The sequence below is a fragment of the Pezoporus flaviventris genome, unplaced genomic scaffold (assembly GCF_033815535.1).
Source record: "Pezoporus flaviventris isolate CSIRO_AGI_PZ_B2104156 unplaced genomic scaffold, CSIRO_AGI_Pfla_v1 ptg000047l, whole genome shotgun sequence".
Taxonomy (NCBI): Eukaryota; Metazoa; Chordata; class Aves; order Psittaciformes; family Psittacidae; genus Pezoporus; species Pezoporus flaviventris.
In genome coordinates, this window is record NW_026892595.1 from 15,534,001 (window position 1) to 15,559,419 (window position 25,419).

At 37.8% G+C, this 25,419-nt stretch overlaps 1 protein-coding gene across 5 annotated transcripts in view; it reads left to right on the top strand.

Moving 5' to 3' along the window:
• Positions 1 to 25,419, top strand: part of CDK14 (cyclin dependent kinase 14) — a 319,714-nt gene that overhangs the window by 166,801 nt on the left and 127,494 nt on the right. For all 5 annotated transcript variants that reach the window (XM_061468433.1, XM_061468436.1, XM_061468437.1 and 2 more), the window contains one exon: positions 15,582 to 15,702. In XM_061468433.1, the coding sequence (XP_061324417.1) occupies positions 15,582 to 15,702 (121 nt within the window). The remainder of the gene's footprint in view (positions 1 to 15,581; positions 15,703 to 25,419) is intronic.

Genomic DNA, 25,419 nt, shown 5'->3' on the forward strand with positions numbered 1-25,419 from the left:
GATACTCCACTGTGTAGGAGTGTCTTTGTTCAGATGAACGGTGGTTTGCTTTTCTGTTCGTTGTGCTATAGCTGCTAGGAAGTGAACATTTATGAGAAGACTCAGTAGTCAAACTAAAAGGGAGACCAGAACATAGAGGCTTTGTCAAATTAAAAATGGATGAGCTATAAAAAATGGCTTTCTTGAGAAGATATAATAGGGGATACTACAACTTGAATAATTGTTGCTATGAAAAATAGTCCTTCAACTCCATTCCTGCATTCTGTTTTCAATCTAATTAAAATTCCAGAGGAAATTAAAGTGTATTAGGAATTCTCCTCATGAAATGAAGTGTAAGAATTATTTTTGATCCTGTGGTGTGAATTTAGCTGTCTATGGGTTTGTTTATATTCCCCTGCACATATGTCTGTCTTGAGTAGAAATAAAGTATTAAAAACCTTTAATGAGTAACACCATAAACAATTATAAACTTAAATGAATAAAGGCTTTTGCTTAATGCAAGTAACTGCATAGATTGGGCTGTGTATCTGTTCCTTAGCCTTTGGTTAGTAGTTTCTTCACTTTAATTTTTCTCTGCATTGTATACAGATCCATTTATTGGCCTTTGGATGTGTATGCTTCACTGACAGGACAAAGCCTTCAGCAGTTTGGCAGTTTGGATTAAGCAAGTTCTTTTTGTGTGGCTCTGTGACTCGGTATATACCATGCTTTTTTGGTTTTAGTGACTGGGTATTGGCATTTAGCTATTGTGTATGCTGTTATAAATCAAGATTGGCTAATCTTATGTTTGCATCCAGATTCTCAGACTTAATAACTCCAGCACAAGGTCCCTAAATAGCTGATAACAATCAGGTAGGAGATGGATCTCACCTTCCATGTGGGATTCCCAGGAAGGATTTACTCTTTTTATTTCTTGTTTCTTATTTTATGTCCCAAAACATCCACTAACAGCATAATATTCTGACTCTTCCAGGGACAGTGTGGACCTTTAATCTGATCACAGTATGCCTATTTTTATATATCCTTTAGTTAACACTTGTTATTATATATTTCTGGATAAAACATTTCCATAGCTTTTGAGGGTAGGCATGCTGACATCACCTTTGGATGCATTGAGAAAATCCTCAGGGCATGGGTGTAGAGAGCAAAATATTTAAACTTGACTAGCTTGTGAGGCAGTGGTAGCATGTCTGAGGCTGAGAGAAACTGGCCAAATTAACAGTAGGTCCCTTGTCCAGCTTCACCTGTGAGCTGATGAGCCTGCTGCTGGAGATTTCAGGGGACTGCTTGTTTGTGAAACTTACCTGAAGCCATTTGTCTTTTCTGCTCTGGCTGCAAGAGAAGTGAACTGCACAGACAGGGCGAATGAAGTTTGAATATCTGTTTGGTCTCTGTTTTGGCTTGTGAAGTTACTGTAAGCGCATGGACCTTACGTCCTCACATCTGACTTTCTCTCTATGCCATGGCCCCAAGACACAATATATGACTATGCAGGCACCTGAGAGGCAGAACTGCAAAATACAATTTCAAAGTATGAAACAGCAGGTGTAGAAGGTATTGTTAGCTGGAGTATAATTTGCAAGGATAGGAAAAGTTGCTAATTGAGGTTTTTATTTTTGAGACTTGAATAGAAGTTCTCCCTTCTCCCTGTTCTCTACCCCAATTTTTTGTTAGCTTTGTTCCCTTAAAAAATATTCAAACTGCAGTAACAGTCCAGTGAATTCTAGTGTCGCAAAGTGAATGAGAAAGAGCATCAGGAACTTGGTGCTTTAGTGATTTAGTGCTTGTTCTTGCAGTCAGAGTTGCTCTTTCTTGTTGGTGGGAGTGGGCTTTGGTGGGAAAAACAGCACGACAGTCTTAATGGAAGTGTCTTTGCTTTACTCTTCCAAATAACACTGACCTGAAGCGTTTCCTGTCAGCTTTTTGTTGTCTTTGGGGATCTCCTTGGATGAGTAAGGAGCTACAGGAGGTCTGGATTATGGTGGAAGTCCTGCCTTAAGCTTTTGGAGTTCTGTTAATATAAAGCCCTCTGATGTAGTAAAAGAAAGAATCATGTAAGTGTGATTAAACCATTCATCCTTCTAGATACATAGGATGATTAATAATAGATAGCAGGAGCAAAGAGGCTTGAGATTTGTAATAAAGAGAATTATACTCAATGGAGTTGCAGTTTAAAACTACAGCTGAGTATTAAAGAGGATTCCATGAATTTCCATATAGATTTTTCTGTGGGGAGCATCTCAGAGATATGTCATGGGGGACAAGAATATTGCTGTATAGTTTACTGTAAAAATGATTAAAGCTATGTTGACAACTTGAAAAAAAAAAAAAAGTTCTTTTTTTCACAGTAAAAATCCCATGAGGGATTTCTTTATTATGTACCATAGAAGATTCATGTGAAAGGTTGGATTGCATAAAAGATTGCTTGTATGGATAACTGCTATGTTTTTCTGTGTAAATGCTCCACAGAGTATCAATTCTTGAAGATGCTGGTATAAGGAGTTGTCATTGTATCTAAAGAGATTGTATTTCTTATTGTTGGAGATGCGTGATGAAATTATTGTCAAAACGCCTGTGAGATCATCTCTAGTAATGTAGGCTGTCTCCCTCTGATCTTCTGGCTTCCAGTGCACTTGAGGAACAGTGGGCCATGGCACTGCAGCCACCTGACATTCAGGATGAGCTGTAGGAGCAGCCTGGATCACTTCTGATGCAGCTGACTCACAGCAGGCTCTGGCTGCCTCAACAGCAGGGCTCGTCGGGGCTGTAGAAATGGTGGAAGCCGTCTGGAGTTTTGTTATCAGAGGCTGCTGCTGGTAAAGGGAACCAGCTAACCCCAAATGTGTGTCCACAGGCCCCTCTAACACCCTGTCTGAACTGAACAGAGATGGAAAAGGCATTTCTTTCCCATATCCCTGTGGGAGGTTGCTGTTTCCTGGGTGCAGCCTGTTCCCCTGTGATAACAGCCTTTGAAATCTGAAGAATTTTTTCTTGTGCACTCCAGGAAGGTCAGTAATAGGTTTCTTTGAGGGCTCTGTTTGTAATAAATATCAAAAAATGAAGATTACTTCACTGACAGTATTGTAATTAACTTATAAAAAAGGAAGTGGGAACCTGGAAAGTGAAACCCAGGCTGCTCAAACCCAAGTTAGGTGGCAGGTCTGTATGAAACACAGTTATTTCTGTAATTAACTGTAAATACAGTGTTTTCCATTGAGAGCAGAAGCTGATAAAGCTGTTCAACATGGCAGCTGCATTGGAGACCTGGAGCAGCAGAGCAGACTCTGTGCATTTGTCCTGGCATAAACTCAATTGCACACTACCGAGTCAGTGAAAAAAGCCCTTGACATCCCTGTTGCTTTCTAGATCCAGGGGCTCAGAGCTTAGGAGCAGAGCTGATAGGTAGCTAGGGGACCCAGGAGCAAGGGCTTCATGTGCTGTGCTTGTGACCTTCCCTCATCTTGCCCAGATCTGTGGTGAAGAGTGGAGAGGAGATGCATATGTGACTGGAAGTTTCAAGTGACAGTAGTGAAAAGGGGGTAGATCTGATTTCTGGCATTTGGGCTGAAGAACTGTGCACTGGTTTAGAGCTGAAGATGTAGGAGCATGTGTGGTCTAGTACCACTCCAGATGCTTCTTCCTTCTCCTATCTATTTGGTTTGTTATTCTCATCATGGATTTCCATCTAATTTGCTTCATAGATCTGACTGTTGTATTGAGGTATCAGGTGAATACAGCTAAAAAAATTACCATTGTGAGAGTCAATGCAAGAATAATGTCTTATTAACAGCAATTGTTTTCATAGCCTATGGAGAAAGAATAGATTTGACACAGGATTACTATCCGGATACAGCAATTTGCAAAAACTGCAAGGTTCTGTTTTCAGCTAAGACTTTAACTTCTCTCTACTAATAGTAAGCACAGTGCAGAACCACACACTGAATTTTTGTCTATATCAGCCTTCAATGATTGCTTTTAACAGTTGAAATTAAAATTCTTCAAATATACTAGTCTTTTCAGCTGTTACTGAAGTATTGTATTACTGTATTACTGTAACTTACACTCTTCCCCGGGAGAAGCACTGTGTAGGATTATTTGCTGAAAAGGAAATTTCTACTTTCTTTTTTTTAAAACCATTAAGGAGCTCTGGAGATTGGTGTGACTCACTAAATGGGTCCCCTGTTAAATGCATCTCAGGTTACTGTGGGTTCAATCCAGTTTCCCATTTTTACAAGTTAGAGTTATAGTGAGCCTTTAAATAGGAGGAAAGCATCTTAATTACCCATTAAGGGCAATAAAGGAAGTTGGTTAGGACACCATTAAAACAACTGTGATGAAAAATCTGTTTCAGGGTTTTGCACTTAAGAAGAACATGGGATTTAGATGTCATCTGTACTGCAGATAGCTCAGTGCTGTGATCTCATTATTACCAGACTCGTGATTATTTTTGTTGTCCTGTATTCCCCACCTGTGTGAACCAGGCAGTTATGCAGTTATGTGATAATTGCACTGAAAATGTGGAGAACTGAGATCTGCTGACTGGGCAAGAGAGATCCATCCATCAAAATGAATCTGTAGATGTATTTAAAATCTGGGCAGTAATGACAAGTGGGTTTTTTAATTGGGGGAAAAAAAAAAAAAAAGGTCATATTTAGTCATGTGTTCTATCAGTTTTATATGAGAACATTGTCTCTTCCTACACATCTTGCTTCTGTTACAGCGTTAGTCCATAGCCTTTTGACTACTGTGGCTACAAGCCCTGTATTTAAAATATTGAACTTTCTTTGAAACTCTATTGCTCTGAAGCTTCTCTTGTTTCTGATTCAGCAGTTAGAGAGCAAAGCAATTATTACGGTCATGGTAAAGCTATAGCCAATATATGGTTGATCCCATAGTACTCTCTGCCTTTGCTTTCTTGGTCTGGTTATGGTTTTGTTTAATGTTTCCTTATTTAAGAGATATACTGGATTATATACTGAGAAAATTATGGCAAATTTCAAAATAATTTTAATTTCATTAATGTGCTAATAGTTATGAAGATTTATTTTACACAGGAAATAATCAGCGATGTGGAAATTAAAGGATAACTGGAAAAGGTGTGGATTAAAGAGGAAACAATTCATCATCAGTCAGAACAAAAAATTGATATGCAAAGAAAAAGATTAACATGAACAGAGGTTGGCAATTCATTAAGAGAAATGTGCTATTTAACACAATATGAAATAATTCCATAATTGAGATTGCATTTTAAAGAAGTGATGGCTCTGTAATTTATAACATCATTTGTTTTGCCTCAGACAGTTTAACAGCTTACCTTACTGCAATACAGTCACATTTTATCTTGGTAATTTTGAATAATTTATGCAGGGTTTTTCATTCCTTCTGAACGACACAGTGCTGGATATATTGGTATATTTATAGATGCACAATTCCTACTGATGTGAATAAAAATCGCACTTGCAGGTCTACCTGCATTAAGATGAGAATTTCCGCTGCAGCAATTGGCCTTCATGATAGCCAGAAGAGGTCAGGCACTACTTCTCTTACTAGTACCTACTTCTCCAGTGAGTGTCAGTTCCAAAGAGCTGTACAAATAAATGTTCGCTCCACGTAGCTACCCTGATGTATGTTACAAATAACCAAACTTCGCTTGACCTTTTGGTCTTATGATTTGAAAGACCCAAAATATTAAAAGTGGGAGGTCAAGAATCAGCAGCTTTGTATCTGGGTGATGTAGGAATGTTAACAACCACTTTGCATGGAAAGGAAAGGCTATGTAACTTTTGTGTGACATGGTACGGGAGAATGGCTGGCTAGATCTTCACCTTGTTAAATGTGCCCAAGCTCTCCTGCAAGGTCAGTTCAGCTTTTCCCACCCTTGGGTTTCATGGCTTGTAATATGTCAGATCATATAACTGTTTTCTCTGTGGTCACTGGAAATAAGGTAGAAGGAAACTTTCAGATGTCATCCCTTTTATTGCCAGAGCCATAAACATACTCTCATCCTTCTTATTGCAACAATTTTTAAGTCACCTGGACATCAAATTTTTTGGTTGTATTTGCTTCTGCAGCTTTATTTGCTTCTAATGATAGTTCATTGCAATGGTCTTTAAGATAGCTATTAATTGCAGTGGTTTGGTTTGATTGTAAAAGCAAATACCAAGTATGAGGTTCTGGGGGGGGAAGCTTTCATCAATACTTTCATCACTGCTGTTCAGCTCTGGATTCTTCAAGCAAGCTGAAAATTCGATTCAGATTTGAACTATCTGTAGATCTTAGGAAAAACCAAAATAAATGGAAAAAAAAAAGAGGGAGGGATAAGCAAAAAAGGTGGTGGCTCACTGAAATGTGCTTTATACACACAAACGCCTAATGTTAGCTTCTTGAAACTTTGGCAATTATTTGCCCGTTCTATCTGTGAGTGCTCAGGATTGCCATCCGCTTTACAATGCAGGTTGCAGGGTGTGATGCTAAGTGAGATGTGCTCACCTGCACTTATAATTTGCTCATACATGCAAACTTGAAATACTATCTGGTTTAAATAAAACATGAAATGTTTGAAAGGTACTAATAATATGACAATAGTATTTTGTCTGTGGTCAAAATACTATTAGGGATCTTTTGCTTGCAATCTACAAGTGGTTCTTATCAAACATTGGTGGAGAATTATATCCATCATCTTTAAGTTAACTAAAAGAATAAATAAAAGAATAAGTAAAAGAATAAATAAAAGAATGGCTTGGCTTCAGTACTAACAAACTGTCACTTGTTTTATTCAGTTATGATACAGTTCTGCAATTCTACTGACTTAGTAAGCTTACGTCTGTACAATAGTCTAGATTTAGCCATGTAACTCCAATTTTGCCATTCTGGCAATAACATTTTAGTGTTTCAGTATTGTTTTAGAGAAAGATGCCTCATAAGGAACATCTGCTTTTTAACTGTGTATTTCCAGAAACATATTGTTAAGGCACACCCTTAGTGTACTTCCAAAGTAATGTCTTAAAAAATGAAATTGTCTGTTTTCATTTCTTCTTTTTCAGTGACAAAATTGTATTAAGAGCTGATTAGGTGGCTCTGCAGGAATACAGATGCCTGATTACTGATGCAAAGTCAAATAATCATTTAGACCTAAGCATATTGGAATGTCTCTCACATAAAACTTTTCTTCTAAGATTTGTGATTCAGCTAATTTAAGATGACATAGACATTAAATGAGTTTTGAGGAGCAATTCAATTGGACAGGTGGATCTGGGAGTCCAGAGATTCCTGTCATAAGATATTGCTTTATAATATTGCTTTACAGAAGCAACAGTACTAATACAGGTTTTCTTAATGGTTTCACTCTTGAAAGCAAAGTGAAAACAATTTTAAAAGGGAAATTTTTAAGTCTTGTTTAGGTGGGTTTTTTTATTTTATTTTTTTTTTTGGTTTTGCACCATTGCCTGTATTGTACTGATGCTTTCAGATCATTTTTCTCTTACTCCAGTGCAGTTAAAGGTAGGTTTAGATGCTGTGTGTGTTACCTAGTATGTGAATATACGTACTAATGTGATAATGCATGTAAAACCTACTGGAGTTCTTTGGCCGAACAGCAAAGACTGTGTTTTACCTGTTAAGGAAATATGTGAGCTGCAGAGTATAACATATTGAAGCAATGACAAAATCAGCGGAGTATTTGTCTTATCTATAAATAGTCTGGCTTGGGTACTGGAAGCAGCCTGGATCAAACTCCATGATCACTAGAGAACTGTTTGTGCCAGGCAAGGCAGCTGTGGTTCAAAAGCTGAGCCTGGATTATGGAAAAAAATGCAGCGGCATAGAAACGGATGCTCAAGTGACACCTTAGCTGGAAAGCAGGCACATCAAATGTAATTGCATTGGCTGTGCAGTAAAGGGTCCAGGAGTTGGTAGCTCTTAGTTGCAGAATTGTGCTGTTTAAACATAAGTCAGATCTTGTACTGGAAGAATTGATAATACCCATGTGGTGACAGTTTTTCAAATACACAAATTCCACTCCTGCAGGGTAATGTCAAATGGCAGTTTTGTTTGATTAATAAATAAAATAGTTGCTAGATCTGCTTTTCAAAAGTACTGTTTGTTTGTAGATATTAATATTGTTGAAATACTTGCTTCTCCATGTAGCCCTGGTCTTGTTCAATTAACTGTCCTAGACCAGTTCCTGGGATTTGATCTGTTTGTAAATAAATTTGCAGGTACTTGATTACGCTTTCTGTAGCTGACCATGGCTTGAGGTATTCTTTTCATTAAAGTTCTCCAGATATTTTACCTCTAGATGGGAAATGACAGATCAGCAAAACTGTAGTATTCCACTGCAATAAATCACTCCATAGAGTAACATCCCAGTGGTCATGTCACTATTGTTGCTTTTCATCAGCGTTCCACGGATTAACTGCACTGAGTTGTGGACCCCGTTAATAGATGGAGAGAGCAGAATGTTTTTGCTGTGGTGAACCTTCACCTTGTCACTGCCAGCATTGTATGGTCAGTTAAGAAACAAATTACCTGAGTATAAACAACTGGGATTAAATGTTGGAATATAAACCTCTTGGTGAAATTCAGCTTTTGCATTTCTGTTTGGATAGCTCTGAATCACAACGGTAGCACCAAATTGTGCTTATTTAACAGTTCTTCAGCTGTCAGATTTAATACAGCATTAATCTAGAAGGATTTAAATGGTACTGCTGTCCTGTATGCAATGAGCTTGAATCTGTTATGTGTCCAGTCCTCTTAACACCCTAACAAAGGGAAGACAGTTTATGTAAACAACTATGTTCTGAACAAAGTAAGTCTTGCACAGCACAGAGCAAGCATATTTTTTTCTTTACTAGTGTGTTGTATTTAGCCTGTGCAATAAGCAATATGCCAAGCACTTACTGCACTTATCAAGTGGTAAGACACCATGGTACCAGTTGATAGGGCTTGGTTCATTTTTACTTGAACTCCAGATGGAGTAATCCAAAAATAGTTCTTGCAGCCCTGCTTTTATTTGTATAGAGAGGGATCATAGTGAATTGTTAACTTCATACACTGCAGTAGGTTGTTAACTTCTGTGGTCAGTGCTTGGTGGACTATTATGCTTCCCCAGATGGGACATCCATAGCTCTCAGTTTGCCTCCCTACAACACTTCTCCCCAACACTTCTTTTCTGAATTAGTTTGATTTTCTTTAGGGAAACATTTATACCTCAAAACTTTAGGAAAGTGTCTGTCACCTTCCTTGTCTTCAGCAAGTTCATAATTCATGTTTTAAAAGTACACATATAATTTTTTCATTATTTTTCTATCCTAAAGTCAAATCATTGTCCAGTATTGAGCTCATTCATTCATAGCTGCTTCCCAGTTTTTCTCTTTTCTCAGGGAATATTAAAATATCCTGAGACACATTACCTCTCATTTTCAGTGAAGAACTATTTTCTCTCTGTTTGTCCTTTCTAGAATTTTCTTCCTGTGCTCTGCAGATCTTCCCAATTTAAAACCATCTGTTCAACCATTGTTAACTCTTTGCTTCAAACCTGATAACTTCACATAACTGGAATGAGTAGTTCTCTTTTACCGCTTTATTAGCAAGTGGTGTGTTCATGCTGGGACACTGTAAGGAGCAGAGGGTATCATCTTCATACAGTTTTTTTGTGAGACAACAAACAGAGCATCATTAAGTGAAAATCCAGAATATGGAAAGCAAGATTTAAATCAGTCAACTGTTAAGGGATTGTGGACACGTATACCATATGCATAGTGAATCCAGGTCTTCTCAGTAATGCAGAAGTTATCTTTGATGTGAAATTATTTGCTGTTCTTGAGTTCTGTTAGCTTTTGCATCTGTGTGAATGTTTACAGTGTTGGTGCTATTTGTTTCTTTATTTTTTTTCCTCCCACACTGTTATTTTTCTGCTTCCAGACTAGCAGAGGCAATGGAATGTATTCACGCTGACCCAGGAGGCCATGGGAATAGATACATTTTTCTGGTGTTAAAAGTGGGACATTAATTTCTTCTGCGCTTCCATACCACTTCTGGATTGGAACTGAATTTTAATGCGTTTCGTTCTTCTAATAGACAATGAATGAATTTGGCAGCCATGGTACATGTTCAGCATCAATGGGCTTTTTCAAAATGTATTAGAAATATTTTATAAGGATTTTAAAGCAGGGAAATAAACAGCTCTATAGCTAGGGCGGCTATCAGTCAAATTAATCAAAATGATCTTTCGGTATACCACCAACAGCTGAGCTCTTCCTCATATTCCACTTTCTCGCTCTCTACGATGCTTTGGGTGGTTCAGGAAGATTCTAGAATTGTTGAAAAAAAGAAAAATACTCTTCATGAGAGTTAGAGTCATTCTTTCTAAGTAGCAGAAAAAGTATTTCTGTGTCTCCCCTTTCTGTAACTTGTGTTTGTCAAAATGACACTTGAGTCCCATTCACAAACCAGAGTAATTACCATCTGCGGTACTGTAAGTGACTGCCTGAAGACAAACATGAGACAAGATTTGCAGGGAAAAATGATCTTTTATTAGAACAACTGATAGAGGTGAAAACAACAGACAGGCTGAGAAGCACACATGCCTTTTGCCTTACTCTGCGCTGTCTCTCGAAGGTTGCTGTTCAGTTTGGAAGACCAGTCATTTCTCAAGTGCACTTCAGGAATATTAATTTGGGAACCTGATTAGGCTCTCTCTGGTAGTCTGTAACTTTTATAAATGAACAGCACTACCATAATCTACTGGCTAAATTAGGACTAGGCCATAGGATATTGTAGGTAATTCTTAGTTGAAAGATGCTTAACTCAGATGCTATGGTAAAGCTGCTACTTAAATAGAGAAGCACGCAGGTAAAGAATGGAAGGATGCAGGATGCTTCTGATGGCCAGGAACAGACTTTTGGGTTAAAAAGCTGACTGCTTCACTGAAGCAATGTCAGTGTTTCCACCCATTATATGTCTGTTTTGCTGTCATTCAGGTATTCACTGGATACATACACTTCTGTTGGAGAACAAGTAGCTGAGTAAACATGTTAAGTGGAGTTGACTGTTCATGATCTGCAGTAGGATAACAGTATCTTATATTGCTAGTGTGCTAGTGATTCATAGTTATGGTTTTATAAGCCATTTACCTCAAACTCTAAGTAATTGTTAAAATGAACAAAACAGAAGACTGAAAAAAAGGAAGCATTAAAAAAATCTGAATCAGGAAAAACAGCAACACCCCCCCCCCCCCCTTTTTTTTTTTCAGTATGCCTTACTATAGCCCTTTTAGATATATCCAAATCAAAACAGTAAATAGTTCAACACATTTAAGGTATAGTGGAAAGGGAAACCATGCACATGGTTGGCAGACCTTGTTTTTTGCAGACATGACTGGTTTTCTCATTTGCAGAATCATATTTGCTGTGAACAAAGGCTTCCTGATTGTCATATGAACTTGACTAGAAATCTGTCCTGCAGCTAAAGAGATATCAAATATTAGTACTTGTGCTTGTATAGCCAAAGGTGTGTGTATTGAATAGGTCTTGAATCTGGATATAGCTAGAGCCTCTTGTAAAAGCCAAATGCAATTTAAAAATTACAGTGATAAATCAGTGCCATGTATTTTGTCAATAACTGATGCTAGGTAAAATCAGATACAACCTCTGAGTCTGACATAAAAGATAAACGCAGATAAAGCAGAGAAAATTGTGTTTACCAAGGAAGGAAATATCTTCTTGGGTTTTGTGTTTTTTTTTAATTCAGAGTAGGAGGCAGCAGGAGGTTTTGTGTGTTAAAGACATATACATACATAGGCAGAGATCATTCGCTCTGTATTTTAAATATAGGGCATTGTAGCTGTTGTGTAATGAATGAGTTAAAAGAAAATTGTGGTTTTGTGTCACAGTGCAGGTAGATGCTGTTGTGCAAGTCTTGCAGTCCATAATACATCAGAACAGTTTCTTCTTTCAGGTTGGATAAATAATGCCCATAGAAGTAAGTGCCTGGAGAACATAAAGCAGTGTCTGTTCTTCCTATAAGTACACACAAGTTCCCCAGTGGCTCTGATGCAACTTGACTTTTAATAACTGGGCCTTATGCTTGACTTCCTTCTCTCAAAATCAGGCTGCAACAGCAGAACATGTGTTGACCTTTTATTTTTCAGAAGACACAGGAACCAGGGGGGAGTTTACTTCTTGGCAGGAGGTCCTCCCTCTACCTTCCCAGGCAAAAAAGTGCTCAAGCAGCAATATGTAAATATTGGGTACTCAACCTGGTGATCTCTCCATTTACCCTTTGGCTTTTATGCACGTTGGTCATTAAGGTTTGAAGTTTTGATGGTCCCCCATAAGCTCTGTCTTTTTAAAAGAAGATTGTCAGTTCTTCCTGTAGTGTAACCATGGAAACAGGCAGGGAACCCTTAAAGAAAGTGATCGAACACGCTGTGCTAATTAATCCTACCTTTCAGTTTTCTTTCAGTTGAAGGATGTGGTTAAATAAATTTTGCATGAGTAAGCATATTTGGGTATGCAAAAGGGTATAAAATATGTAGCAAATTTTTCTTGCAGAAGGGTATCTGGAAAAAAAACCAACCCTGATAACTGTCATCTGTTTGCATCTGGAGCATCAAAACAAGAAATGCAGTATCTTGTTAGTGTTTCATATATATATATTGATAGCATTCTTTTAGAACTGTAAATATGTCTGAAAGATGAGGGTATTTTTTCATGCTTTAAGTGTGATGAGAGACATTTGCTTTAATTTTGAGTCTTCAAGTGAAAGTGTTCATAGTTGCAAATGCCTTCTTTGTCTCTAGTGTTATTCAGAAAAAGCAGACCTTGCCCTTGCTCTCTCCCTGAGGGAGAGCAACTCCTCTGAGGCATTAGCCTACTTCAGGTCCTTTCAGTTCTGCACAGGGGCAGTGATTGACTGCCAAATTTTAGTCTCAGTTGTTCATTCCTGCTTTCCATGGGGCTGTTTAGTTTCCAAAGTAGTGTACATGCCCAACTAGGAAACCAATTGTTCACAACTTAAAACATGGCCTTTACCCATTAACCTCTTAAAGCTGATGATGCTGTCTGATTGAATGTACGACCCTGACTTGCTTTTACAAATCGCAGTTTTGTTTATGACTTTCTCCATTCCAGTGCTGATATTTTTATAACTGAGAAACCAGATGTAGCAGCTTACCTCAGATGAGGTTTTCATGGTGTTTTGGGAGTGAAGAGCAGAATAAAGAAAAACATTTAGTTGTTGAACAGGCTGGGATTAACCCAAAAGGGCCATCCTTTGAAAACTGGAGGGCTTTTAGTTAACCTGGAAGGAATTAGAGGTGGAAGAGATCTAGAAGCAGTGGGCTGAGGAAACAGGGTAAGCAGCAGTGCCAGCAAGTTGGGAGGACTGTCTCCATGCTGAACAATTACACAAGAGAAGGAAAGGTGTGCTTAGGCTAACTATAGCACTTGCAAAACTCCATACTGGCCAGTAAAGTGGCAGAAACTGTGAGGCAAGCGTGTATATTGTATTGTGGCAGTGTGATGTCTGGTATAGCAAGCTGGGTACTCATTCCTCCCTCCACAGGAGATTTCTTGAGTGTGTGGATCAAGGACTTTGTGTCATGGAAACCTGAGTTCATTTTTAACCCCACAAGCTCTAAAGTTTTTTTGAAGTTTCCTCCAAATCACATGATGGTTCTGGCTTCTTAAAAATACCTTTCCCCTGCCTGCTTATGTCCTTTCTTCCGTCAAAGTTAGGTAGAAGATTAGAGAGGAAATAGTTTGCATCCAAATTCAGCCTTTCTCAGGCAAGACTAAACAGGGCCTCTGACAGGCAAAGAAGAACTGGAGGCACTGACCCTCCAGGCTTCTCAAATACTTTTGTAATTTTTATTTAGCTTAATAATGTTAGGTCTGTATCCACAAATTCAGGGACTGCTGTTTTAGTTTAGTTACATGGGACATAGGTGCTCAGAAACTCGGACTTGTTAATGTATCTCTGGGCTAGGAAAAAGAATTTTTCTTACCAGTTAGAACATTTGGTGGTTTCTGATTTCCTGGAAGCAAACACATTAATCTGGAAGCTCAGGCAATGCAGAGCATGAGTGTGACCTTCCTCTGGCCTCTTTGGGGTTGTACCTGGTCATGAGCCAAGTTATTTGTGAAGCTGGTGGCCAAGTGCACTAACGTAAAAGAGATGGAAGTCTGAAAACTAAAACCAAAAAAGGTTATTCATATTTGATTTTTTTTTTATTAAATTGTGGCATACAAGTCAAATTATTCCCCTACACTGGTCTAATTGCTATAATCAGCTGATAATGCAATCGACTGGGAAGATTTGCCATCATTACTATGGAGATGTATTCACTGAGATTAACTGTTCTTAAATAGCTCCTCCAGTGTATTAAGAATAAAGGTGTAAAGGATTCTCATCTGCCCTTATGTGAATTCTTGTGTTGCGTATTTCTTTATGAGTGTATGCCTTTGCTTTTTGGTTTCTGTAAGGTGTAATACATGAAATTCTGTTTGAGTAATTTCATTTGTTTTGTGAAAGGGAAATATGTAGTTTGGGAAGACACAAAAATCCCCGGTAGTTCGTCTTCCTGGTTTCCATTACCTGTGCTTGTCCAGTGTTCCCAAGCAGGAGAGCAGATAGTCTTAAGGTGGCAACTAGGAGCAAATTATTTGGAAAAGGTGTTTGTAGGCCCATGATGGGAACCATCACCATAGCCCTGAAAATCTTTTCCCATTTCCTGGATGAGAGGGGCTTCTGTAGGAGAACTGTTAAAAAAGTATGCTCTCTACTGTTTTTATCAGCATATGAGGGTCTCTTCTAAAATCTTTCCAACTTTACATGAGACATTATGGTTGTGTAGCAATATAAATTCTTTTAAATGACTTGACAAGCTTAAAAGACAATTATTGTAAACTGTGTATTTTTAGAGGCCAAAGATTTCATTGAAATGATTTCTGCTTCTGAGGTTGGTGCACTGCCAATATACATTTGTTGAGAGAAAAGAATTTTACACATAACATTTTCTAAAGCATTACTGCAATATTAATATTTATTTAAATGGTAATGTTTCTACTGCTTTCAAATATAAACTTGAATAAGCAGGCTGGGGTTTGCAGTCTAAACTGTGGAAGGTTCCCTTAGGCTTCCCTGAAAAAACACCAAATCTCATCTGTGGCACTATTTGCCTGGGAGTTTCCTTTTCATTCCCTTTTTCTAAATACCATTGAAATGAAAGACTATCAATGCCTAAGGATGAACAGTTAATGGAAATCAAAATCTTTATCTGTCTTTCATTTAGGTATACCATAGTGTATCTTTGCATCTCTCCTGGGCCTGTGGTTGTCACTGTGAAAAGCATATTTTATTATTCCTTCATAATATTCACAGGTCTGTTTAGCCAGGTACTAAATGATAGATGCTACTATGTTATTTCGTTAAGTAACTTATTCCAATACTAGAAATAAAAACGCTCGCAACATGCTATCGTGTTATGTGGTGTGTACTCATATGTTCCTTTAGGATCATAACTATGCAGCAGACAATTTCTTTGTTTTGTTCGCATTAATTTATTTGCATTTACCCCACAGGTCTTGCAAGAGCTAAATCAGTTCCCAGCCATACATATTCCAATGAAGTGGTAACTCTATGGTACAGGCCTCCAGATGTCCTTCTGGGATCAACAGAATATTCCACCTGCCTTGACATGTGGTAAGGATAGAATCCTTGCACAGAACTCTATGTAGGTGTTTTAGCTCTGATTTTTTTTATATGTGTAAAATAATTATGTCACAGGATTAGTGGTACAGGTTAAAAAACTTGTGTAATCTTTGTGGTCCACTCAGTAGCTCCCTAAAGGAATCCCTCCTGCCAGCTCACTGTTTAGCAGCTGGTACCTGCTGTTGACACACAACTAGAAGAGCCATGGGTGCCTTGCAAGAGACTGAGTTGTTGCTTTACTTTTGTAGTCATAATGTGATACTTCGATATGATATGATAGGATACTTGTTTTGCAGAAGATAGACCTTCACCATGCCCAGCTGTAGCAAGGACAAACCCAGGATTGTCTGGATGCATGAATCTACTGTACTTGTTAGCAGTAAATCAGTGTGGCACATCACTGCATAGCTTTCTTTCAAACCTATGGATTTTATTTAGGCCTGCAGGTTTGAAAGGGCAGTTTGATGTGTACAGTATATAGCACTTTGCTCCTTTTTGATAACATCATTTAGTATTGTGTTAAAGAAAAGAGGTGTTTGGTTTTCTGACCAAGGTGAAGGTTCTTTGTTTATCCTGTAGGTTTTCAGGTCACACGATCTCTGTAATATGTACAAATTCTATAATTAGTAAGAGCTTCAACTGTGTTACTGGAAGCAATGCATGTTGATTCAAGAAACAGAAATGTGGAAAAAATACTTCTCCTTACAAAGAAAGTCTCAGGCTCCAGAAGACATTTTTTTAATATGCATTTGACTTTTTAGGTTTATACAACTCATTTCATTTGAGAAAAAAAAGATAAATATACTGAGCAAGTTTTGGAAAAATATAATGCTTTTTTTGTAGTTTGCTGAAATGTCTTTCTATAATACAGGCAACATAAATGAGGAATAATGATTATGTTAGAATCCAGAGGTAACCATAAGATAAGGTTAAAAGGACCTTGTGTTTTCATACGGTAGTTGAATAGCATTTGTCAAGGTAAACTTGCAGAGTAGTACTGAAGCTGATTGCCTATCAGGAATATTTTTTTGCTGCGGAAGAGAACTAAGCATGACTGGGCTGTGTTTAGTCTTTAGCCAAGATCAGAGAATGTGAGATGAAAAGCTGCGTTTTCCTGAAAATCTCATCTAGTTTGTTCCCATAACACTGTTAAGTCTTGGCTCCTGGGGGCAGGAGTAAGAAGCTGCAGGGTTATTTCATTTGAAGGGGTTACCGAGTATAAATACTAGAATAACTAATACTGAAGAGAGTGTTTATTATAACTGGGCCTCTGGCTGCTTTAGTTCCTTGACCTGTAAGGGTAGATGAGCTAAGAGGCAGAAAAAGGCAGGTGAGCAAACTTCTCCAAATGTGAATGTTGTGATATTGCAACTGAACCAGAGGCAAAGGCAGCATCTTCTGTATCAGCTGTGTGGTTTTCTTCAAACCATTCTTCACCTCACAGATAGAAAATAATTTCCCCTTGCATCTCAGCTTCTCAGCTATCCTAAAACCATCCTGTTTTCCCAAAGATCAGGCTCAGCCTGGTATCTTCACAAACTGTATGCGAACTCCACGTCCCATCTGCTCCTGACATGCTGCAGTCGCCTCTTTTCCAAGCTATACCTCGACTTGCGTAGGGTGAGGCAGGACAGCTGCATCAGAAGATGAAAATAGCTGGGAGACATAAATAGTACTTTTCCCTCATTTACTTAAAGTTCAGTCTATGTGTGTGCAGTTCTTGATGTGTGTGCAGTTCTTGAGAGTTCCACGTTTGTGTATGTGTGTAGATGCATGTCTCAATTTGTGAAGTACAAAGAGAATGAGAGAATATATGGAAAGGTGTCGAGAAACTCTAAGTTGCTTCTTTATTCAAAAGAGACATTGGAAAATTATTTTTTAAAAAACACCAATTCTAAAAATTACTGCACTTTGAAATGAAGGGATTTTTTTAATTGGTTTGTTTTCTTTGCTTTCTTGGGTTTTTTCAACTGAACAAAGGGGTTTAAAACATTTTTCATTCTCACTGAAACTTATACCACAAAGAAAAATACTTCACTTGAAAGCTCAGTAGTTTGTCAAAAATAGTTCTTTTAATGCCCCTCCCAATAATGATTTTAGTAAAAGAGCTATTCAAGAGTCCAGCCAAACTATGTGGTGTTACTGTGATAGAGATCAAATTAAACCATGCAGCTAATAGAAGCATTTCAAACTTACTGTAAATGCAGACTACTTCCTTCATAATCATATGTTTATATGCAAATTACATGGACAGCAGGGAAGATCAAGGAAGGACACAAAATGCCATGTCAGCATTCCAGGTCATTATGTTGTGTCCTGACAAAAATGATACAAGAGTACCAGGGAAGAACACAATAATTATGTCTTAAATGATACCAGTAAATGATGTTCTGTTTTACAGAGTATTATTTCACATAGGTCTGAAATAGATTCAGGTGGCCAGGGATAGAGGTGGTGAGTTCTGCTTCAAATTAAAAACATCATACTGCTCTGTTACAAGATTTGTAGCCCTTACAAAAATTTTGCTGCCCTGTACCCACTGGAGAGCTATGAAAAGCTTAGAAAAAAGTCCTAGCAATAGTTTCTTTCACATGGCAGGAATTCATGTAGAGGCTCAGTTACTGCCACAATAGAAATCGGAATAGAGCAAATGTCTATTGTGTGTGACAAAAGAGCTTTAGGTTTTTACTTCTACACTTTGCTGGGTTATCTGAGACAGCGCTTCCAGATTAATTGCAAGAGGTACAGTTGCATGTTAAGGTCACTTAAGCTTATTTGGCACATCTAATAGTATGCTCTGCTGGAGCACAGTCAGGCTTGGGGCTTTATTTATATACTGGTTGTACATAGCTGGGCCATAATTACATTAAAACCACTTAGTGGCTTCCCAGAGTGGGAGGAAGGGAGGCACAGAGAAACCTACCTACCATCAAATTCCAAGATAATTTGGTAATTTGTTATCAAAAGTGTATTTGTAACATTAGCATTTTTATGCAATTACCAGCATTATGTCCTTATGGTAGATAGTGTGTGCACTCCTGTGTCCTTATTGATGATCCACATGATGACAAATGCAGGCAGCCACTTCACTAAATATTTAAATAATGTTGAGGTAGAAAGCACAGCTATTTCTTCCATTTAGGGGGGAAAGAAAAAAAAAATGAACAGCCTTTGCTATAGCCATGACAAATGACGTTTCATGGTGGTTCCCCAGGAACGGAAAGTGGGGCTGCTTCTAAGTAGAAGACCAGCTGCATGAAAAAAAAGAGTCCAAATATCAACCCCTGGACAGTGGCTGGGAAGCAGGTGGCAGAGGCTGCAGACTATTTTTACACTTCATTTGCTGGTGTAGGGCATTAGGATAGTAACTAAAAGCTAATGATCCACATGCAGTGTTACATTCTCCTGCGTTCCTTTTTAAATAGCCAGGGGCAATAAAATAATATTAATGAAGATGTACATGCATTAGTGGTGTCAGGCTCATGATGGAAATCAATGTGGTGGGCTTTGTGATTTACTGCTGACAGCATTTAGTGCAGGGGCATTGTGTGAATGTATTATACTACCCATGACTGCATCAAAGAGTTGTGATAACCTTTGATATACCCTTTTTTTTTCCTTTGTCCTCTTGTTGAGGACTTACTGGTAGCTAGTAAAATGGCTTTGAATTGCCTCTGGTGTAACTTGTCCTAAGCCTTGAATTTTACAGTGCTTTGAAAGTCAATGCAAAAATAAGCTTCAATACATAAAGGGTTTATGTTTTACTAAAACCTATATGTAAGTAATACAGAGGGAAAAGAATTCCCAAATGAGCCTATTCTGTTTGTTCCTTAAAGGAAGAATATAGTATCAGTAAATGAAGTAGTTTAAACAAATTATTAAATCCTTTTTGATTCTGGTAATGTGTGCACTGCTGCATCTGGGTTGCTTACATCAAGAAGCCACTAGGGATATTTTATTTTGAAGTACAGCTGTCTTTTAACAGCTGGTGATTTTTTTGCATATCCTATTCTTTTGCTTTTAAAAAATACATTCTTAGTCACAGTTCAGGTAAACTGAGAAGTTATGGTCTGTGATGTACTTTAAATTCACTTTTATTGAGTAACATCAGCTATGTTTAGTGCTGTGGAAGAAATCACTTAAAGCTGGGCAGTCAAATGTTATGAAATTGCTTATTAAATCACTGTTATTTAACTTTATAACATCTGGATTGATATACATGATTTCAAATCTGATCTTAATTTAGGGAAAGCTCTTCATATGGAATTTTTATATCTTATTATTAGAAAAATAAATGGTTCTTTTCAGGAACACACCACTTCTCACACATAGCCTGCTCCTGGTGCAGATTTGAGTACTGACTGTAATTCCATGCACGCTTCCATGAATATTTGACCGATGAAGACCTACGACAGTAATTAAGATATTTATTAAATAAAAATGGATCTTGTCTTAGACACAGGTGCGCCAAATTATGTTTTTACACGGGGGATATTACAAAAGCATCTTTATCCAGTTTCTGCTGTAAACAGTTTGCAGTGAGAGAAATTCGAGAGCAGGAGTCCCAGTACACCCTGAAGAAATACTGCTTGGGGCCTGAGCTAGGAAACAGCATAGGGTAAATTAGTTCTTTTGCCCTCAGTGTTCTTTATGATTATGACTTCCACTCCAAAGAAATGCTAATCTGTAGAATATTAAGGTGAGGATTTTGGGATAACTATCACGGTACCGTTAATTAAACTTCTTTTGTTGTCAGTGAGTTCTTCGGTACTTTTATCACCTGAATTAGCTTTTGATTGGAAAATTCTCATAAGGTGGAATTCATAGAAACTCTGTGTGTGAGGAAACGGTCTTGGTCTGTAGTTACTGGAAGGGCATTTCAGTTCCTGTCTAAAAACTATTTTTGTCCATTTGGAACATAAGATTTGCAGTCAGTTTTCCACTGCTGGAAATATGTTTCATATGTGTCAGGAAAGTGTCTCATTATGGTATCTGGATCCAGAAGAGAAAACCAGGCAGAACATGTTTAACAGAAAAGTATGTCATGACAAAATATTCCGCAGGTTTGACAGTCGTTTTCTCGAGCTTTTTCTGCCTTCTGCTTTTCAGAACAAGTAAGTCTAACAGAAAGATACATGCAAAAGGATATCAATCATGTGCATTTTAATCCCTCATGAATATAATATTTCTTAATATCCCGTATTAAGCATTGTTACAGGGGTTTGGGTCACAAAACAAATTTCCTAAGCTTTTATTTCTAGGTAGTTCAGTGACACAGGCAGCTCTTCACTTGTAATTCCAATTGCTTCAAGACTAACTAAAGAATATTTTGAACTATCAAACCTTCAAGTATATTATTTTTCGTTCATTGCATCTGCTTTCTGCAGAAATTTTAATACTGTTCGTTGCCATCATGGGAGGGAAATTGTACTTCACTCATTACTCCTCATGTGAGAACTGTAATCTGCTTGCCTATTTGCCCCTATTCTTTGACTAGACCATATCTCCGTTTACTTGGTTTTCATAAAATCCTTCGCCTTCTGAAAATCCTGCACGCTGAAAACAGGCTTCATGATCAGAAAGAAACCTTCTGTGAAGACCCAGCATAGGTCTTCACTGTGAAGAATGTACTGAGTGTTACCACCTGCACTGAGCCTACTAGAAAGCAGATCTGTTCAGAGCAGAAAGTTCAACACTTTAAAACATATATAGTAAGCATACATGCATTCTATAATTTTTATTTAAGGGTAAACTAAAGCTTATTTTGGAAAGAACTCATTTCAGAGTGTGTCTGTAATCCCTTTTATGGATCCATCAAGAAAAATCAGAATATTAATTCAAGGAAACAACCCTAACAATTTTTCATAGATTACACCTCACAAAAGCTTTTATGTTATTTTCTAAACAGTATTCAAGTAGAGATAGCCTGGAGATTCTTCCAGTCACATTATGGGTCTTTGTTACACAGAGACAGGAATGTGAATTCTTAAGCCAAAAAAATATAAACCTATCCCACGAGTAAGCAAGTTAATTTTAAGGGAGTACCCTCCTGAATTATAAAAGCTCTGCAGAAAAAAGAAGAGCAGTTTCCTGAGGCGTTCAACTTCATTTTTACAGGCTCATTTACTATGTCAATTTATATGCAAGAGTAACCCATTTAGGTGTGCTTACTCAGCATAAAGGTGTATGGTGGCAGCCAGAGTCCCAGGAAATTAAGCAGGACAATGGAAGAGTAATATTAGATGGTATGGCCACATATGGTGTCATCAATACATCAATAGGTTTAGTCACACTTTTTGTCATCAGAGGGTAAGCCACCCATTTCAACATTAAATGGCTGTTACTTTTACTTTGCAGGGTTATTCTATGCTAGATCACTGGAAAGACGTCTGAACAAAGTCGCAGCGTTTGGCTTATTTATTCAAAATTTGAAGTGCTATAAAAAGAGTAGGAAAATTTGAATTGAGTACACTGAAATTAGTTAGGCAAATGTTCTTTTGTCACAAATTATTTCTCAAGCACTGCCTGAAAATGTTGTTGCTGAGTGTGCACAAATTATACAGAAATAACATACCCTTGGAGATGCACCCACATTAAAGCCAAGTTATTTTTCTGTATTTCATATTTCAAGAAGCAATCTGTGTGTCACAGAAACTAGAGATGGGTGCAGTCTTTGAAGTCATCTTATCCACCCTCCTGTTAATCCAAGTCTGTTCCCTGAAGAATATTCTTAAGTGTTTCAGCTTGTCTTGTGTTACACAACTGTAACAGTGGAGCTTCAAGTCCATTGGGAGGCTGGGGGATAGCACAATTTTTAAGTGTATTTCTCTAACACTCAACCTAAAATTTTTATTTCCTAAAGGCATTCTGCTATTTCGAGTTATACTATCTTGGATCTACGTACAGTTCTGGGAACCATTAAAATCCTAATCAGTTCTTCCCTATCCTTCCCTGCATAATTTCAAATATAGACTCATCATGTTCTCCCTGTCCCTTGTCTTTTCTTGTAGCCAAGAATGACATTTTTCTCTTAATTTTTCCTTACAAACCACTTCTTCTGGCACAAAAATAATTCTTGCTTTGCTCAAAAATATCTCTAACCTGTTTAGTAGTTTGTGAGGTTTACAAAAACAAGACTAAATTTCAAGGCCTATTAGAGGCTTTACTTTGTTTTCATGTTCAAGGTGTGTGCACTTACGCTTTGTGATTCCGGGATCCTATTATATACTCAGTTTCTACTTGCTGTGAACCTAAATTTCACTGGTACTACTAAGACATCTAAAATACCATCCAGCCATCTCGAAGCCTGTAGCGTTGATATGGCTTTCTGGGAATTTCTATCAATTCAGTGTCATGCTTCCTTTTTTTTATTATTATTTTCCATTTTTTTTTTTAATTCCTTAAGTCTTCTATTTCTGTGGACTTATTCTTCAGTGTGCTTAACACCATAACCTTTGAAACCAAGCATAAGCTTAATTTTCAAGTGGGCCAAAAGGAATGGCAGTTCTCCAGCTCAGACCTTGAAGGTTGTTTATGCTTCTTTCCTCAATGATATTAATAACCTTTGTATTTTTGTATTAGTTGTTTTGATAACTCCAATACTCTTTCAGTCTCATTTCAGTGTGTGACTAAATGGAGTATTAGGTTACACAAGAGTCCAAGACACACAGTAAGATTGTTCTTTCCAAGCAGGAAATTTTTCTTCACTCTTCACAGAGTTTTTTGCAGTTCTTACTTGATTTTTGGCTCATGCTTGTGTCAGACCCACTAAAAGTGAAAAATTTGTAAATAGGTTATGTGAAAAAATACAAAACTTGGCAAAATCTTCCTGCTGCCTTTACAGCATTTCTGTTCAAACAGCCATCTGAAGGTTCTCTGCAGATACCACTACATGCCCTCAATGATACACTGGTTTAATCACATGCCTGTTTTCTGGTTGCAAGAATAGAACTCTAATCCTCTTTTCTTTAGTCTAAATTCAATTGTTTTATTTCTCATCCTGAATAAATAGCTTCTGACTGAAATCTTGAATTTTTCCTTGCCTGAGATCCTAATACTGTTTAAAAGTATTTGACTAAGATAAATTGTGCCTGTCTGTGCCTAATGAAGCATTAACCAGACTAAATGATGAATGGCAGTTCAATCAATTCAGTTCATTCGGTAACCAGCAGAAGCATATGGAACACAAATTTTAACCTCTCTTTTGTAAACACCTGAACTGTTCCAAAATTGGACTGAAACTGTACTTTCCAAAGTTTTCTCTACTTTACAATGCCTAAGGAGAAAGTTTGCTTAATATACCTATGCTTTGGGATGTAGAATTAGAAAATAGTGATGCTTGTTTAATTTTTTTTCTTCAAGAAATTTGACTATAAGCTCTCATTGTCCTGCAATGTAAAATTATTTCATTAGCATTAGAACAAGGGTTAATGGGTTCAAACTTAAACAGGGAAAGTTTAGGTTAGATATAAGGAAGAAGTTTTTTACTATAAGTGTGGTGAGGCACTGGAGTGGGTTGCTCAGGGAAGTTGTGAATGCTGCATCCCTGGCAGCATTCAAGGCCAAGCTGGAAAGGGCCTTGGGCAACATGGTCTAGTGTGAGGTGTCCCTGCCTATGGCTGGGGGGGTTTGAACTTGATCTTAAGGTCCTTTCCAACCCTAACTATTCTATGATTCTATGATTCTGTGATTCTGTGATTCTATTCAGTAGTGGTCAAAGCCTTCAGAAATGAGTAAAGCATGTGTTGCCTGCTGATAATTGTAGTTAAGTAGTATCTATAAATACTCAGCTCTGGCCTTGGTGAAAATATGCAATCAATTTTCATTAAGTTGTTTTATTCTACAACCAATTCCTTACCAATATATGCACTCATATCTGTAAAATTAAATGCTACTTTCTGAATGCATCATCAGGATGCATAAGCAATGAAAAGGTATGTAATTACTACATTCCAAATAATTTCTTTCTTGAAACAAAGTTAAATTAGAGGCAATTGCTGGGATTTTGTGTACAGAAACACAACTCCCAGTTTCAGGGAAAGTTGGTGCCATAGTTAATTTTCCAAATTCTTGGTTCCTTTTGTTATATATTTGGGGTTATTGAATCAGCATTTGGTTTTGGTGAAGGGGTTTTTGTGTGGTTTCATACAGACTTAGGTGTTTGCATGCAGAAGTTGTAGAAAAATGTATGTAGCGAAATGTAATTGAACAAGTTAAAATAGATACTTACATTAGTAGCCAAGGGAGGTATTTTCTCTTAAAATTATTTTTGCTGAGGGAATAAGCAACTCCTGAGCTTACTTCAACCAGAAAGAATGCAGGTGGAAGTTTGTGATTTGTTTCACTTTTCAGACGAAGAAAGTCCACAGGTTATCTGACATTTGAATTAGAGTCACAGCAGCTTTCCTATACTTTTGAGAACCCATCCGTTGTGTTGTAGTTTGTATGTCTCAGATGTGAGGTGGGCTGATGCCAACCTCATGAAGTTTAACCATGCCAAGTGCAAGGTCCTACACCTGGGTCGGAGCATTCCCAGGCACAGCTACAGGATGGGCAGAGAAGAGATTCAGAGCAGCCCTGCGGAGAAGGACTTGGGGGTGTTGGTTGATGAGAAAATGAACATGAGCCAGCTTCAGTGTGCGCTTGCAGCCCAGAAAGGCAACCGTATCCTGGGCTGCATCTAAAGGAGCGTGACCAGCAGGTCGAAGG